The sequence below is a fragment of the Hemitrygon akajei genome, chromosome 27 (genome assembly GCF_048418815.1).
Source record: "Hemitrygon akajei chromosome 27, sHemAka1.3, whole genome shotgun sequence".
NCBI lineage: Eukaryota > Metazoa > Chordata > Chondrichthyes > Myliobatiformes > Dasyatidae > Hemitrygon > Hemitrygon akajei.
Window position 1 is genome coordinate 1,625,185 of NC_133150.1, and position 19,018 is coordinate 1,644,202.

A 19,018-nucleotide genomic window follows, 5' to 3' on the forward strand; every position below is an offset into this window, starting at 1 on the left:
CTGTAGGAAAGCTTGGACATTCTTCCAGGTGCTCTGGATTCCCCCTCACACTCCAAAGACGGACTGGCTAGTAGATGAATTGTTTGTTGTAAATTGTCCTGGGGTTAAATCAGAGGTTGCTGGGTGTTGGGCCAGAAAGGCCTGTTCTGTGCTCTATCTCAAAGTAAGGCCATGACATCGTTGTGGTGTAAATGAAGTCACTGGAGGAAATTACCAGTAGATACAAAGCAGTTTCTTTGTTCGACAAAGCAAAGTACACCAGGCGTCATGTGGAGTCACTTTTGGTGGAAAGGTCTGCTGGCCCAACGTGGGGCTCCATATGTTATGTGTCAAGCATCAAAGGACAACTCCATATTTACAATGTATGCACAATGCTTTCTTTGAAAATACACACAACCTTTACACCTCCTGACTTGCACACTTGACACAGACATCCAAATGAATTTTAATCATCATTGTCTGGGCTGAGATTCACAGTTTTTAGGAACCCATTGTTCAGAGCTACTCTCCAAATACATACTCAGCTGTGAAGACTGGTAGCCAAAGTCCATTGCTAAATGTATATGCCCTATACCCGAAAATATGAGCAGAATTAGGCCATTCAGCCAATTGAGTCTGCACTGCCATTTCATCGTATCTGAGCTATTTCTTTCTCAACCCTATTCTCCCGTCTTCTCCCCATAACCTTCCATGCCCTGATTAATCAAGAAACTACCAAACTCGTTCTCAACTGCACCCAATGACTTGGTCTCCACATTTACAAAAACAAGAGCCTGCCATCTTCTACTGAGTGAATCATGTCATGCTACAGATCTCTCAACGAGCAAGATAGGTGCCAGCTGTCCACCATGCAACAGGGAATGTACCTACCCATACACCCTCCCAGGGCAGGTAAAACACTGTTACAGAGAGAATCGCCCTACACTGTCCCCACACACCCTCCCAGGGCAGGTAAAACACTGTTACAGAGAGAATCGCCCTACACTGTCCCCACACACCCTCCCAGGGCAGGTAAAACACTGTTACAGAGAGAATCGCCCTACACTGTCCCCACACACCCTCCCAGGGCAGGTAAAACACTGTGTGGGAGGGAAAGATTAGCTTGACCATAGAGCAGGTGAAGTGGTCAGCACAACATTGTGGGCAAAAGGGCCTGTATGTTCCCCCTCACTTGAATCCTCCAACAGCTGTCCTGCCCTCCATATCACTGTGATCCTCCAGTTTACCGTCCCCATCATTGCTGCCCCCATGCATTCCATCGGTGGTAGCCAGAAACAGCCACTTTGGTCCATCAGATTCCTGCAGCCATCTACACTGGCCCCATGTACATTCATTTGGTCCATAGATTTCTACGGTGATTAAACATCATGAAAATCCCTGCTGCCACCACCACCTTGTCAGGTTCTGTGTTCAGGGTCAAGATCAGTCACATTTTATTTTGTCTAGAGATTCAGGCTACATCCACACTATGCCGGATAAATCCGTAACCAAAGCTTTTTCTCTTCGTTTTTACCCCCCATCCACACTAAAACAGCGTTTTCGTCCCCCGAAACCGGAGAATTTCAGAAACGCTCTCCAAAGTGTGTATTTTTGAAAACGCTGGATTGGCAGGAGCAGTGTGGACAGGGTAACTGGAAACTTCTGAAAATGCTGTCAGATGGCAGCGCAATATTTCATTGTTTTCCTGAACGCAACCTAACAATTTCAGGACAGACGGCAATGAAACTGACGCCAGAAGAGTTAGAAATGTACTCACCAAAGACTTTTACCCATAACTTACTGAATAAGTATACTCACTTTGCCCTGTTTTCTGTCTTTGCTCGTATGAAGGTGGTTTACCTATTTATGCAAGTACTTCTCTGACAATAGCCTAATGTAACATTGTATGGAAATATAAGATAACACTGATGCAGACATGTTTTATACATTTAATAAGGTGCTTTATTAATGCAACAGAGTTAGTCAGTTTTTCAATGTTCATCGTCAGCTAGGCCAATCTGTCCGTGAACTCCCTGTCAGTTGCCTCCATACGCTCCAGTATTTGTGTTTTTTTAACTTTTAAGTTCTCCTGCGCAAGAGCCAACAGCTGTCCGTCGTTTTAAGTTTTTCTAGTCTAACTACACAAAGGCGCACATTCACAGTGAGATTCGACACCAACCATGTCGCTTGTTTTCGATAGATGTGTCCTGCACATGCCCAGTAGGAGGAGATTCGCCGAAATTTCCGTTTCAATGTTAATGGAGATATTTTTTAAAACGCCTAGTGTGGATGCCTATCGTTTTTACGCAAAACCGGCTTTTTCAAAAATATCCAGTCTGTGTGGATGTAGCCTCAGGTAGAACAGCCGCTTCCAGTTGAACGAGCTGCACTGCAAGCACCCCCCAATTTAACCCTAGCCTAATCACAGGACCATTTACAATGACTAATTAACCTAATAACCGGTACGACTTCGGACTGTGGGAGGAAACCCGTGCATTCCATACTGGGAATGAACTGCCCATGAGCTGAACACAAACAGCTTTGCACTCACCACCACACTACATGTATAACCGTCAAATGAAACAATAGTCCCCCGACTAACAGAGTACATAGAACTCACACACAGCACATAATGTAATACTACCACAAATAATGAATATATTACCGAAGATTGACATTTAACACAAGTAGAAAGGTATAACGATTTTGTGATGAGACCTGGGTGGAGGCAGGGACTTCAGTAGGGAAGAAAGGTTCCAGCCTCTTGCATCACCGTTTGATATGGCAACTGACTGTGAAGAAGCATGTGCAAAATGCTGGGGGAGCTCAGCAGGTGAGACAGCATCTTTGGAGGGGAGTAAATAGTCTATGTTAAATTGGTAAAACAACTAAGTTGGTTGAGGCCATCTGTCTCACTGTCTGGGGCTTTCTTCCACTGTCTCATTTCTCGAACCAGTCGCTCAGTCTCCTGCTGCCTCCTGGAATTTATTGATTGTGATCATGTCAAAAATTTCCGCTCTTCCCCATGGCAGTAGATGATGCCTCCCATTGCATCTAACTTCTTTCCTGTTGTTCCTTTTAATTGCTCCACAGTTTTCATTGTCATTGTTGATGGTCTCCCATTCTATCTTGGCAGTGTTGGGCCGCTTCACAAGAGTCTCTGCCCTTTGATCTTTCTCTCCTTGGGAGGTGTTGGTGGTTGGGCGGGTCCCTCAGGGTGTCTCCACCATGCTAAAACATCGTTGAGGACCGCAGCCATAGGTAGCTAGCCCATGACTGCCCCCATTGGGGTCTATTCCCTCCTGTCAGCTGTCCTCCCATACAAGGTATTCCTTGTTGTCAATATATTCCTTATATTCCCTTGTTGTCAGCTGTCCTTTAACAGCAGTCACTGGGCAGGTGCAGTTAATCAAAATCAAAAAACACAGGATAAGATGTTAATACCCCTCATGCTGATGAATCGTAATGAAATGGTGGATCAGACTCAATAGGCCAAATGGACTGATTCTACTCACAGATTAATAAACAGTCACATTTTCGGGCTGTGAATCTTCTTCAGGGCCTGATGATGTCATCCTTCCTGGGACACTGGACACAGCTGAGCACATCACAGGAAGCAGCCTCCCCTCCATGGACACTGTCTACACTCCTCACTGCCTCAGTAAAGCAGCCAGCATAATCAAGGACCCCACACACCCCAGACATTTTCATTTCTTCCCTCTCCCATTGGGCAACCTGAAAGCACATACCATCGGGCTCAAGGACAGGTTCGATCCCACCAGTATCAGACCATTAAATGGTTTCCTAGTGCAATAAGGTGGACTCTTGACCTCACAATCTACCTTGTTATGGTCTTGCACTTTATTATTTACCTGCACTGCTCTTTCCCTGTAGCTGTTACACTTTATTCTGCATTGTTATTGTATGACCTTATTCTGGCTTGATGCACTGTGCCACAGTAAAACAGCGGTCAGCACCACTCTACTACAAATCATTACCAGAGTTCCAAATTCAATTCCAGTGTCCTCTGTAAGAACATTTGTACATTCTTCCCATTTGCGTGTGAGTTTCCTTCGGGTGCTCCAGTTCTTCCCCAATCCAAAAGACATATGGGTTCGTAGGTTGATTGGTCATTGTAAAGTGTCCTGTGATTAGGCTCGGGTTAAATCGAGGGGTTGCTGGGTGCTGCAGCTTGTTGGGCTGGAAAGGCTGTCGCCACACTGTATCTCTAAACAAAATGATTTAATCTGTATGAAATGTCTGCAAGACAAGCTATTCACTCTATCTCAGTTGATGTAACAATAATAAACTAATACCAATACCAAACTTAGTTTTACATGCCATCCACATGAATCATTTCAAAACACAAGTAGGTTAGGACTGATCTTAAGTTACCATTCAATGTATTTTAGTAAACTATTTAAGAACTTTTTAAAAGCTATTAATTAATGCTTTTTGAGAGGGTGGTTTTAGATGCATATCATATTATACTGAGTTAAGTATTGTATGTAATTAGTTTTGCTACAATAAGTGTATGGGACATTGGAAAAAATGTTGAATTTCCCCATGGGGATGAATAAAGTATCTATCTATCTATCTATTGTATAAGGGGAACTGCACCATGATGGTCCCAAGCTAGGCTGTAAAAGGAAGAGGGTTGGACATGAGACTAGCCATCCCATCCCATCGCATCCCATGAAAACTCAGTGCTACAGAAACTCCAAAGCTGTCATCCCTGGGAGAGGAAGGATCCTCAGCTAGAAGATGTATGAAGTTGTGTGGTGAAAGCCACAGGGTCGATCGGCCGTTTATCATCCAGGACCACCAGACTGGCCCAGGACAGAGGAGCCTGCAGAGCTTCTGTCAGTGGCCTGTGCCCTTGTAGGGATGATATGCTTAAGGAGATAGTACAAGGGGAACAGTAATAACAGAATGTAGAATATTATTGCTTTTCCTTTGACTGAAAGCTTCAACTAAAACTTTACACTAAACTTTGACGAACTTATGAAAATTCCAACTTTTCAGATCACTTCCTACATTAAAGCAGATATACACTCAGTGGCCACTTTATTTGGCACAGGAGATATCTAATAAAGTGGCCACTGAGTGTATGTTCGTGGTCTTCTGCTGTATCCCATCACTTCAAGTATCAGTTTGTGTGTTCAGTGATGATGTTCTGCACACCACTGGAGTAACACATGGTTATTTGATTTACTGCTACCTTCCTGTCAGTCTGGCCATTGTTATGAACTCAGCCCCCTCCTTTGGGAGAATCGCAAGAGCCCTAGTGAAGGGGGGGGGGGGTCAATGACCCAAGAGAGAGACGTGCGGAAGTTCGCATTTCCATAGGGATGAAAAAAAAAGGCGACATTGACTATTGTCTCATGGAGACCACGTGAAAAGCCCTCGGGCAAAGTGGGCTGGTTGAGAGAGAGATCGCATCACCTGCAACCTGATTGACACCTGCGATCCCGTGAAGAAGTATAAAGGAGGGTCTGAGGGGGGGACAACCCTCAGACGCACCAAGGAGACACCAAGGAAGCACGATACCGATTCCCGTGGGAGCGGGAAGCCACGTGCGTTAGATTCCGAATTTTGAATCTGTGGCTGGAACCAACGGAAGACCGCTTTTAACTAACAACGGGGAAGCCTGCTCCCCTGATTCCAAGGATCTGCTCCGTAAAGACAACGGGCAAGTGTTTATCCTTTCTCAACCATCTCTCTCTCTCCACAATGTGAAACCCCAGCGGTTCCCAAAAGGGAAAAGCCTGCAGACTTCTGAGTGACTCTTTATATTTCAATTGGACTCAGTATTATCCCCTAGACAATGATAGAGCTTATTTCTGATTGATTATTATTACACCTGTGCTGTAGATTGAGTAGTGACGACTTATATTAGCTGAATGTTTGTATTAACCTTACTTTTGTGCCCCTTTATAAATAAAAACGTTTAAAAATAGTACCATCAGACTTCAGCAGACATATCTATCTTTGCTGGTAAGTGACTCAGTTACGGAGTTCGTAACACCATTCTCCTTTGATCTCTCTCATTAACAAGTGTCTTCGCCCTCAAAACTTGATGCTTTTCTATTTTTCACACTAGATATCTAGATAGCTCTGGATATCTGTGTGTGAAACTCTCAGAAGAGCAACAATTCCTTTGATATTCAACAATTGATCCCCATCTGGCATCAACAATTATTCCATGGTCAAAGGCATTTAGATCACATTTCTTCCCCATTCTGATGTTTAGTCTGATCAATAACTAAATTTCTTGACCACATCTGCATGCTTTTGTGCATCGAGTTGCTTCCACAAGATTGGCATTACCGTACAGGTGTCCCTAATAAAGTGGCCTCTGAGTGTAGAATTGCATATTCCTGCCTAGGCTTCGTCTATTGAAGATTTTTGTTTCCTTTCAGTGAAACCTTTTCCTTCGTCCTTACGAATGTGGATGGAAGCCGGAAGTTTGGATACTGCCGACGCCTCCTGGTAATGGGGTAGATTTTAATTCTTCCCCTCTATGCAAGGTTGAAAAATAAGATCAAAGTTCAAAGTACATTGATTATCAAAGTATGTATAATGGATTCTGCTTAATTGGGACACATCGGGAGAAGTACATTTTAGCCCAATTAAGATGCAGTCCCAATTAGCCTAAGTTTCGTGGAAATAGTTAAAAATGGCATATTAAAAAAAAAGACAAGCTACTATTTAACTGGGAAAAAATTATGTATAATTAATGAAATACAGAACTCATCGAAACACAATGGTATTATAAAACTGTATTTGTTCTAAATAGTTATCAAAGGAGGAATTCACCTGCCATGTTCTTTTGATTGACTTTAAGTGAATAAAATCAGTGCAGTCACCTAGTGCAAACAACACTTCGGAAGACTGCATTTTCCAAATATTCATTTTCATTATAACATTCAAGATGCTTGTCGTTAACTTCAAAATGTTTAACTTGTTGAAGTAGTGAAATTGTTTTATTTTCACCTGGCCGTTTCTGGCATTTCCCAGTCTGAATGCTCGAAACCACAATGAGCAAGACAGTTCTGAGTTGTCTTGCTGCTTATTTCTCATCAACTACAAGTGACAAGATTCACTGTTTTTTGAACATACACAGCTGATGCTATTTAAAAACTGATTGGTTGAGCACAATGTCGTGTCTAACAACCACACAACTGACACTAGTTAAAAACTGTTCAGCAATAGTATCCTACCCCAATTTAGTGGCATTTTGTCCCAGATAAACAAAGGGAATCAGACTATTTTCTACATTTTGGTTTGGTCCTTTAAGAGTTGTCCCAAATAAATATCTGCCCCAATTAACTAGAAATTATTGTATACCATATACAACCTTGAGATTCATCATCTTGCAGGCAGCCACAAAACAAAGAAACACAGTAGAATCCACAAAAACCCATCACCCGAAGACAGTCATACATTCAATGTGTGTAAAAGCAAGAATAAGTCCTGCAAAAAAAAAAATCCATAGAAAATGAACCGCAGAGTCTCAGAATGCAAGTCCACAGCCGGGGAGCCGGTTCAGCACTGCAGCCAATCCGGGAGCCCGATGGCTACTGGCCACAGCCGGGGAGCCGGTTCAGCACTGCAGCCAATCCGGGGGCTAAATTGTCCCGTGGTTAGGTTAGGGTTAAATTGGTGGGCTGCAAGGGCCGATTCTGCCTGTATCTCTAAATAAATAAAAGTAACATAAAAATAAATGAAATTAAATTAAAATACTGTTACAGTAGTTAAATTTAATTTAGACTTCCACTACTGATTAAGACTCAGTTTACAACTCAAGTTTGCCACTCCCAAAATGAAAATAAAATTCTATTCTCTGATGGAATACAAGATTCCGCAGATGCTGGAAATCGGGAGCAGCTGGAGTAATTCAACTGGTCAGGCAGCACCCATGGGAGGGGTTCCCATTCTGGGCTCCATACACCCCTCAGTTAATGGCAGGGGTCCATGGCATTGAAAAAAATGCCCTGATGTATGGAATTTAATAAGTAGTCAACATTTTGGAACAAAACCCTTCATCGGGACTGGAAAGGAAGGGGGAATACACCAGAATAAGATGGAGGAGGGGAGGTGTACAGGCGAGTAGGAGATGTGACACCAGCTGAGAGGGTAGAGGAGGGAGGGTAAAAGAAGAAGCTGGGAGGTGATAGGTGGAAAAGGTAAAGGGCAGAAGGAATTGATGGGAGAAGAGAGTGAACCACGGGGGAGTGGGGGAAAGGGAAGGAGGAGTGGAGAGAAGAGAACTGGAATGGAAGAACAACCACAGTGTGGAAATCTTACTGGGTGGGTTATGTTGAAAAGTTGAGTCTGAAGTCTGTGGACCATTTACAATGAATTCACCACAACCAGATGTGAATTGGTATAATTGAATGGAAGAGATTGCTGGAAATCCAGAGTAACACACACAAAATGCTGGAGGGACTCAGCAGGTCGGGCAGCATCTATGGAGGGGAATAAATGGTTTATATTTTGGGCCGTGGCCTTCCACCAGGCCAGTGTTCTACTAAGTTTGTCATTGTGGTTGATGGTGATTACTCCATGGTGAACTGCCTGATATTTGTGTGCTTGGTTGCAAAGACTGTGGCCCAGGAGTGAGGCTAATTAGCCCACCAGCCCTGTGCTGGTAGTTACCTGATAAAAGATGAGTTTTGTGAGCCAGCATAGATTCGGTGGGCAGGATGGTTGGGGAAGGGGAGGTGTGTGTTGTCTGTCTGTGGAACTTTCCCTGGATAATGGAGTGATTCTGTCCAACCATAGCCTCGAGGAGGTGATGCTCGGCTGCCGGAGGTTTTCTGTATCATCAGCTGCCTGGGATGCTTCAGCCTGTTCTCCAAGGTAGGCCTCAGGGCTACAGCCGTGGGCATGTAGGATTGGGGTGGGGTGACAAGCATTGGAGTGTGGATGTAGGGGGCTACAGGTGGGTGTGTTGGTGTAGGTGGGGTGTGGCTACAAGCAGACACAGATGTAGTCATAGAAAACTACAGCACAGAAGCAGATCCTTCAGCCCATCCAGTCCATGCCAAACCATTTAAACTGCCTCCTCCCATCAACCTGGACCATTGACCTCCATACCCCTCCTTCTCTTAAACGTTGAAGTCAAAATCACACCACCCTCTGAGTGAAGGTGATTCCCCTCATACTCCAATTAAACATTTCACCTTTTATCTTTAGCCCAAGACCTCAGTGAAAAAAGCCTGCTTGCATTTACCCTACGTATACCCCTCTTAATTTTGTATACCTCAATTAATTCACCCCTCGATCTTTCCAGGGAATGAAGTCCCAACCTGTTCAGTCTTTTCTAATAACTCAGATCCTCCAGTCCCAGCAACATCCTGTAAATGTTCTCAGTACTCTTTCCATCTTATTTTACATTTTTTTCCTGTAGGTGACCAAAACGACACACAATATTCCAAATTAGGCCTCACCAGCATCATATAAAACTTAAACATAACATCCCATCTCCTTTACGCAATACTTTGATTTATGAAGGCCAATGTGCTAAAATATTTCTATATGACCCTATCAACCTGTGACACCACTTTCAATGAATACTAAACCTGTATGCGCATATTCCTTTGTTCTACTAATTCCCCAAAGCCTCACCACTCACTGTGTAAGACCTACCCTGATTGGTCACACAAAGAGAAATACCTCGCACTTGTGGGCATTAAATTCCATCTGCCATTTTCAGCCTATATAACCAGCTGGTCCAGATCCCACTGCAAGCTATGATAGTCTTCCTCGCCATCCACTACACCCCCAATCTTGGTCTTACTCACAAGTTTGCTGATCCAGTTAACCACATGATTATCCAGATCATTGATGTAGATGACAGATAACAGCAGACCCTGTACCATTCTCTTTTGGACGCCACTAGTCACAGGCCTCCAGTCAGAAAGGCAGCCCTCTACTACCATTCTCTTGCTTCTCCCACAAAGCCAATGTCTAATCCAATTTGAAAGCCAAACAATTGAACCTTCTTGACCAATCTCCCATGCGGGACCTTGTCAAATGCCTGACTAAAGTCCATGTAGACAACATCCACTCTCTTGCCTTCATCAACTTTCCTGGTAACTTCCCTGAAAATCTCGTTAGACGTGACCTATGTGCACAAAGCCATGCTGACTATCCCTAATCAGTCCATGTCTATCCAAGTACTCATATCCAGTTGCCTAGAATACCTTCTTTCCCACTTCTGCCGTCAGGCTCAGCTGCACTTCCTAGTATATTCTTAAAGCCGTTATTAAAACAGTGGAACAACATTAGCTATCCTCCAGTCCTCTGGTACCTCTGGGGCCCCTGCAATTTCTGTACTTGCCTCCTACAGGGTCCAAGGGGACACCTTGTCAGGCCCTGGGGGTTTGTACATCCTAATTTGCCTCAAGACAGTAAACACCTCATCTTTTGTAACCTGTATAGGTCCATGACCTTGCTGCTGCTTTGCCCAATTTCTATTAACTGTGTCTGTCTCCCGATAACTACAGATGCAAAAAATCCATTTAAGATCTCCCCCATCTCATTCGGCTCCAAACATGGATTACCAACCTGATCTTCCAGAGGACCAATTTTGTTCCTTGCAATCCTTTCACTCTTAAAGTACCTGCAGAAACCCTCAGGGTTCTCTTTCACTTTGTCTTTTAGAGCAAGCCCGTTCCCTCTTTTAACCTTCTTGATATCTAAAGTGTTCTCTTGCATTTCATATACTCCACAAGCACCACATTCATTACTACTTGCCTATATCTGCTGTGCACCTACCAGGGCCTCAATATCTCTCAAACCGAGGTTCCCCAAAAATGTTATCCTTCCCTTTTATTCTGACAGACACATACAAGCTTTGCATTCTCAAAATTTCACTTTTGAAGTCCTCACATTTACCAAGAACATCTTTGCCAAAATAAAGACAGCCTGTCTCAATCTACACTTGCCAGATCCTTTCCGATACCATCAAAATTGGCCTTTCTCCAATTTAGAATTTCCACCCAAGGACCAGGCCTACCTTTCTCCATATTTACATTGAAATTAAAGGCATTATGATCACTAGATGCAAAGTGTTCCCCGACCTGCCCTGCCTCATTCCCTAATAGCAGATATTGTATTGCACACTCTCTTGTTGGGACTTCTATGTACTGATTATAGAAACTTCCCTGAACTCATTTGACAAACTCTATCCCATCCTGCCCTTTACAGTATGGGAGCCCCAGTCAATATGTGGAAAGTTAAAATCACCTACTCTCACAACATAGAACATAGAATAGTACAGCACTTTACAGGCCCTTCGGCCCACAATGTTGTGCCGACCTTCAAACCCTGCCTCCCATATAACTCCCCACCTTAAATTCCTCCATATACCTGTCTAGTAGTCTCTTAAACTTCACTAGTGTATCTGCCTCCACCACTGATTCAGGCAGTGCATTCCATGCACTAACCACTCTCTGAGTAAGAAACCTTCCTCTAATATCCCCCTTGAACTTCCCTCCCCTTACCTTAAAGCCATGTCCTCTTGTACTGAGCAGTGGTGCCCTGGGGAAGAGGCACTGGCTGTCCACTCTGTCTATTCCTCTTAATATCTTGTACACCTCTATCATGTCTCCTCTCATCCTCCTTCTCTCCAAAGAGTAAAGCCCTAGCTCCCTTAATCTCTGATCGTAGTCCATACTCTCTAAACCAGGCAGCATCCTGGTAAATCTCCTCTGTACCCTTTCCAATGCTTCCACATCCTTCCTATAGTGAGGCGACCAGAACTTGACACAGTACTCCAAGTGTGGCCTAACTAGAGTTTTATAGAGCTGCATCATTACATCGCGTCTCTTAAACTCTATCCCTCGATTTATGAAAGCTAACACCCCATAAGCTTTCTTAACTACCCTATCTACCTGTGAGGCAACTTTCAGGGATCTGTGGACATGTACCCCCAGATCCCTCTGCTCCTCCACACTACCGAGTATCCTGCCATTTCGTTTGTACTCTGCCTTGGGGTTTGTCCTTCCAAAGTGTTCCACTTCACACTTCTTGTTTGTTCTTGTAAATCCTGTGGACCGTTGAGTGGTTATATGATCCGATTAACATCCCATGTGGGTGTAGCAGTTTGTGTGGGGCACTTTAGGCATGTGGTTGTGGGTGGGCTGGATGTGGGCCTGAAGCTGTATGGGGTTGATACAGGCACGTGGGTATAGAGGGGGCTACTTACACAGCCATGTAAATAGGAATTGGCTACGCTGTGTGGGTGTATGGGGGTTTGTAGGCACAGTAATGTAGTTGTAGGACAATGCTACAGGCACATCCATGTGGGTGTGGGGGAGGGGGCTACAGGCACATCAGTGTGGTTGTGGGAGGGCTACAGGCACATGTGTGTGAGTGTAGGGGGGGCTACAGGCACATCCGTGTGGGTCTGGGGGGGTTACAGACACATCCGTGTGGATGTAGGGGGCTACAGGCACATCCGTGTGGGTCTGGGGGGGCTACAGGTACATCCGTGTGGGTCTGGGGGGGCTACAGGCACATCCGTGTGGATGTAGCGGGGGTTACAGGAACATCCGTGTGGGTGTGGGGGGGGCTACAGGCACGTGGGTGTGGGGGGGGGCTACAGGTACGTCCGTGTGGGTGTGGGGGGGGTTACAGGCACATCCGTGTGGGTGTGGGGGGGGGCTACAGGCACGTGGGTGTGGGGGGGGCTACAGGCACATCCGTGTGGGTGTAGGGGGGGGCTACAGGCACATCCGTGTGGGTGTGGGGGAGGGGGCTACAGGCACATCCGTGTGGGTCTGGGGGGGCTACAGGCACATCCGTGTGGGTGTGGGGGGGGGCTACAGGCACATCCGCGGGGGTGTGGGGGGGGCTACAGGCACATCCGTGTGGATGTAGGGGGGGCTACAGGCACATCCGTGTGGATGTAGGGGGCTGCAGGCAAATCCGCGTGGGTGTAGGGGGGGGCTACAGGCACATCCGTGTGGGTGTGGGGGGGGCTACAGGCACGTGGGTGGGGGGGGGCTGCAGGCAAATCCGCGTGGGTGTGGGGGGGCTGCAGGCACGTGGGTGTGAGGGGGGCTACAGGTACATCCGTGTGGGTGTAGGGGGGGCTACAGGCACATCCGTGTGGGTGTGGGGGGGTCTACAGGCACGTGGGTGTGGGGGGGTTACAGGTACATCCGTGTGGGTCTGGGGGGGGTCACAGGCACATCCGTGTGGATGTAGGGGGCTACAGGCACATCCGTGTGGGTCTGGGGGAGGTTACAGGCACATCCGTGTGGGTCTGGGGGGGCTACAGGCACATCCGTGTGGATGTAGGGGGCTACAGGCACATCCGTGTGGGTGTGGGGGGGCTACAGGCACATCCGTGTGGGTCTGGGGGGGGGGCTGCAGGCAAATCCGTGTGGGTCTGGGGGGGCTACAGGCAAATCCGTGTGGGGGGGCTACAGGCAAATCCGCGGGGGTGTGGGGGGGGCTACAGGCAAATCCGTGGGGGTGTGGGGGGGGCTACAGGCAAATCCGTGTGGGTGTGGGGGGGGGCTACAGGCACATCCGCGGGGGTGTGGGGGGGGGGGGGGCTACAGGCACATCCGCGTGGGTGTGGGGGGGGCTACAGGCAAATCCGCGGGGGTGTGGGGGGGGCTACAGGCAAATCCGTGTGGGTGTGGGGGGGGGCTACAGGCACATCCGCGGGGGTGTGGGGGGGGCTGCAGGCAAATCCGCGTGGGTGTGGGGGGGGCTACAGGCAAATCCGTGTGGGTGTGGGGGGGGCTACAGGCACAACCGCGTGGGTGTGTGGGGGGGGCTACAGGCACATCCGTGTGGATGTAGGGGGCTGCAGGCAAATCCGCAGGCAAATCTGCGTGGGTGTGGGGGGGGCTACAGGCACATCCGCAGGCAAATCTGCTTGGGGTGTGGGGGGGTTACAGGCACATCCGCGGGGGGGTGTGGGGGTTACAGGCACATCCGCGGGGGTGTGGGGGGGTTACAGGCACATCCGTGTGGGTGTGGGGGGGGGGCTACAGGCAAATCTGCTTGGGTGTGGGGGGGTTACAGGCACATCCGCGGGGGTGTGGGGGGGGGCTACAGGCAAATCCGCTTGGGTGTGGGTGTAGGGGGGGCTACAGGCACATCCGCGGGGGTGTGGGTGGGGCTACAGGCACATCCGCGGGGGTGTGGGGGGGCTACAGGCAAATCCGTGTGGATGTAGGGGGGGCTACAGGCACATCCGCGGGGGTGTGGGGGGGCTACAGGCACATCCACGGGTGTGTGGGGGGGCTACAGGCAAATCCGTGTGGATGTAGGGGGGGCTACAGGCACATCCGCGTGGGGGGGGGGGCTACAGGCAAATCCGTGTGGGTGTGGGTGGGGCTACAGGCACATCCGTGTTGGGGGGGGCTACAGGCACATCCGCGTGGGTGTGGGGGGGCTACAGGCACATCCGCTTGGTTGTGGGTGGGGCTACAGGCACATCCGTGTGGGTGTGGGGGGGCTACAGGCACATCCGTGTGGGTGTGGATGGGGCTACAGGCACATCCGCGTGGGTGTGGGGGGGCTACAGGCACATCCGTGTGGGTCTGGGTGGGGCTACAGGCACATCCGCGGGGGTGTGGCGGGGGGCTACAGGCACATCCGCGGGGGTGTGGGGGGGGCTACAGGCACATCCGCGTGGGTGTGGGGGGGCTACAGGCACATCCGTGTGGGTGTGGGTGGGGCTACAGGCACATCTGCGGGGGTGTGGGGGGGCTACAGGCAAATCCGCTTGGGTGTGGGTGTAGGGGGGGCTACAGGCACATCCGCGGGGGTGTGGGTGGGGCTACAGGCACATCCGCGGGGGTGTGGGGGGGCTACAGGCAAATCCGTGTGGATGTAGGGGGGGCTACAGGCACATCCGCGGGGGTGTGGGGGGGCTACAGGCACATCCGCGGGGGTGTGGGGGGGCTACAGGCAAATCCGTGTGGATGTAGGGGGGGCTACAGGCACATCCGCGGGGGTGTGGGGGCGGGCTACAGGCACGTGGGTGTGGGTGTGGGTGTAGGGGGGTCTACAGGCACATCCGTGTGGGTGTGGGGGGGGGCTGCAGGCAATTCCGTGTGGATGTAGGGGGGGCTACAGGCACATCCGCGGGGGTGTGGGGGGGGCTACAGGCACATCCGTGTGGGTGTGGGGGGGGGCTACAGGCACATCCGTGTGGGTGTAGGGGGGGGCTACAGGCACATCCGCAGGGGTGTGGGGGGGGCTACAGGCAGATCCGTGTGGGTGTGGGGGTGGCTACAGGCACTTGGGTGTGGGGGGGGCTACAGGCACATCCGTGTGGGTGTGGGGGGGGCTACAGGCACGTGGGTGTGGAGGGGGCTACAGGCACGTGGGTGTGGAGGGGGCTACAGGCACGTGGGTGTGGGGGGGGCTACAGGCACGTGGGTGTGGAGGGGGCTATAGGCACGTGGGTGTGGGTGTAGGGGGGGCTACAGGCACATCCGTGTGGGTGTGGGGGGGGCTACAGGCACATCCGTGTGTGGGGGCTACAGGCACGTGGGTGTGGAGGGGGCTACAGGCACGTGGGTGTGGGTGTAGGGGGGGCTACAGGCACATCCGTGTGGGTGTGGGGGGGGCTACAGGCACATCTGTGTGGGTCTGGGGGGGTTACAGGCTCATCTGTGGGTGTAGGGGGGTTACAGGCATGGACGTGTGGGTGTGTTTGGGGGCTGCAGGCACATCCGTGTGGGTGTGGGGGGGACTACAGGCACATCTGTGGGTGTAGGGGGGTTACAGGCATGGATGTGTGGGTGTGTTTGAGGGCTGCAGGCACATCCGTGTGGGTGTGGGGGGGACTACAGGCACATCTGTGGGTGTAGGGGGGTTACAGGCATGGACGTGTGGGTGTGGAAGGGTTGATGGTGGAGGAGGACAACAGGAGAGGAGTGTGGGTGTAGGGATTACCGTGGTATGAACATTGTGAACGATGTGTTTGGGGAATGCGGATTGGTGCGGAGGCCTCCTTGTTTCTCACTGGATCTACTCTCACTCCCCTCCTCCCAGATCCTGGATGAGGTGGAGAAGCGGAGGCAGATCTGCATGGCTGTCATTTACCCCTTCATGCAAGGGTTACGAGAAGCCACGTTTCCTGCCCCTGGGAAGACTGTTCGTGTGAAGAGCTTCATCCCAGAGTCAGGGACAGAGGTGAGTCAATGGCAGGCTGGAGCTCGGGAATCTTCTTTTGCTCCCTGTTTTGCTGAGGCCAGTCCGTTGTGAACGATGTTCCTGACATGGGTGGAGGGAGGTGGGGAACACACTCCGCCAGATGTTCCTCCAGACTGAGGTGCACAGTGCATTACATAGAACTCTCACACAACACAAAGTGACATTGATGTGGTGTAACCGCCACACAGGTCCAAAGGGAACAGTCTAACGCTCCATGCGTGTTGAGACCTGGATGGTCTTTGGAAGTGGTTTCCCCTTCTTACAGTTCTTGTCCAAATGCTGTGAACCTCCTGCCTTGCTTAGGGGGCAGAGTTTGTTGGACTGGTGGGGGGGATCACTGGTAATGTGCTCCTGATAAATATCTCAGATGGATGGAAGAGAGACCCTCAGTGATCTGTTGAGGGGCTGCCCCTTTCAAACTGAGGTGCTGGAAGTCCCCTGTGGTGGAGAAAGGTGAACCTCCAGAGCGCCCTGCTATGCAGAATCATGGTGTTGTCTTTGTCACGTGTACCAAGGTGCTGAGGAAAGCTTCTCTGGGAAACTGCTCAAAGATTCAAACATTCAAATTGGAGATTGTTTAATGTCACTTCCAGGACAAAAGTGTAAAGTAGAATGAGATAACTATTGCACCAGATCTAATGCAGCACAAAAAAATCACAGCAAGATCAAGAACAGAATAATAAAAATGAACAATAATGTCAGAAAGCTTATATACATAGATTGTATGTCCATAAAGTGAGGCTGGAAACAGGAGTGACAAAATAATGAAGTGGTGGTGGTGGGTTAGTGGGTGCAGAGGGGTGTGTTAGTGGGTGCAGAGGGGTGTGTTAGTGGGTGCAGAGGGGCCGGGTTAGTGGGTGCAGAGGTGTGGGTTAGTGGGTGCAGAGGTGTGGGTTAGTGGGTGCAGAGGGGTGTGTTAGTGGGTGCAGAGGGGTGTGTTAGTGGGTGCAGAGGGGCCGGGTTAGTGGGTGCAGAGGGGTGGTTAGTGGGAGCGAAGGGGTGGGATAAGTGGGTGCAGAGGGGTGGGTTAGTGGGTGCAAAGGGGTGGGTTAGTGGATGTGGAGGGGCTGGGGTTAGTGGGTGCAGAGGTGTGGGTTAGTGGGTGCAGAGGGGCCGGGTTAGTGGGTGCAGAGGTGTGGGTTAGTGGGTGCAGAGGGGTGGTTAGTGGGAGCGAAGGGGTGGGATAAGTGGGTGCAGAGGGGTGGGTTAGTGGGTGCAAAGGGGTGGGTTAGTGGATGTGGAGGGGCCGGGGTTAGTGGGTGCAGAGGTGTGGGTTAGTGGGTGCAGAGGGGTGGGTTAGTGGATGTGGAGGGGCCGGGGTTAGTGGGTGCAGAGGTGTGGGTTAGTGGGTGCAGAGGGGCCGGGTTAGTGGGTGCAGAGGTGTGGTTAGTGGGTGCAGAGGGGCCGGGTTAGTGGGTGCAGAGGTGTGGGTTAGTGGGTGCAGAGGGGTGGTTAGTGGGAGCGAAGGGGTGGGATAAGTGGGTGCAGAGGGGTGGTTAGTGGGAGCGAAGGGGTGGGATAAGTGGGTGCAGAGGGGTGGGTTAGTGGGTGCGGAGCGGCCGGGTTAGTGGGTGCAAAGGGGTGATTAGTGGGGGTAGAAGGGTGGGTTAGTGGGTGCAAAGGGTGGTTAGTAGGTGCGAAGAGGTGGGTTAGTGGGTGCAAAGGGGTGGTTAGTGGGTGCGAAGAGGTGGTTAGTGGTTGCAAAGGGGTGGTTAGTGGGGGTAGAAGGGTGGGTTAGTGGGTGCAAAGGGGTGGTTAGTGGTTGCAAAGGGGTGGGTTAGTGGGTGCAGAAGGGGTGGGTTAGTGGGTGCAGAAGGGGTGGGTTAGTGGGTGCAGAGGGGTGTGTTAGTGGGTGCAGAGGGGTGTGTTAGTGGATGCAGAGGGGTGTGTTAGTGGGTGCAGAGGGGTGTGTTAGTGGATGCAGAGGGGTGGGTTAGTGGGTGCAAAGGGGTGGTTAGTGGGTGCGAAGAGGTGGTTAGTGGTTGCAAAGGGGTGGTTAGTGGGGGTAGAAGGGTGGGTTAGTGGGTGCAAAGGGGTGGTTAGTGGTTGCAAAGGGGTGGGTTAGTGGGTGCAGAAGGGGTGGGTTAGTGGGTGCAGAGGGGTGTGTTAGTGGGTGCAGAGGGGTGTGTTAGTGGATGCAGAGGGGTGTGTTAGTGGGTGCAGAGGGGTGGGTTAGTGGATGCAGAGGGGTGTGTTAGTGGGTGCGGAGTGGTGGTCAGTGGGTGCGAAGGGGTGGGTTAGTGGGTGTAGTGAGGTGGAATAAGTGGGTGCGGAGGGGCCGGGTTAGTGGTTGGAGGTGTTGATCAGCCTTACTCCTTGGGGAAAGTAACTGTTTTTGGGTCTGGTGGTTCTAAAGTGGATGCATCTACCCTGATGGGAGTGGGACAAACAGTCCATGAGCAGGGTGGGTGGGATCCTTCATGATGTTACTGGCCCTTTCTCGGCACCTTTCTGCATACATGCCTGGTGCCTACTGGTGATGAGTTGGGCTCTATGACTGCCTGTTGAGGAGCCTCAGTGTCATTCCTGTACTGGCAGCAGTTTGCGGATGATACAAAGAGAGGTGGAGGGGAAGGAGTGTTGAGGAAGCAGGGAGTTTGCAGAAGGGCTTCGACTAGAATCATGGGCAAAGAAGTACCCGATGGAATACAGCGTAGGGAAATAAATGGCCATACACTTGGTAGAACAAATAAAAACCTAGTCTATATTCTAAATGGGGAGCGAATTCACAAATCAGGGGTGCAAAGGGACTTGGGTGCAAGTTTCCCTAATAATTAACCTACAGGTTGAGTCGGTGGTGAAGAAACAAACACGATGTTCACGTTCATTTCGAGAGCACTAG

The 19,018-nt window shown here is 50.0% G+C and overlaps 1 protein-coding gene across 2 annotated transcripts in view; it reads left to right on the forward strand.

Moving 5' to 3' along the window:
* The window catches only part of LOC140717082 (DENN domain-containing protein 2D-like), a 105,850-nt gene that overhangs the window by 24,899 nt on the left and 61,933 nt on the right, over nt 1-19,018 (forward strand). For both annotated transcript variants that reach the window (XM_073030263.1, XM_073030262.1), the window contains exons 3-5: nt 6,402-6,471; nt 8,767-8,844; nt 16,015-16,155. In XM_073030263.1, the coding sequence (XP_072886364.1) occupies nt 6,402-6,471; nt 8,767-8,844; nt 16,015-16,155 (289 nt within the window). The remainder of the gene's footprint in view (nt 1-6,401; nt 6,472-8,766; nt 8,845-16,014; nt 16,156-19,018) is intronic.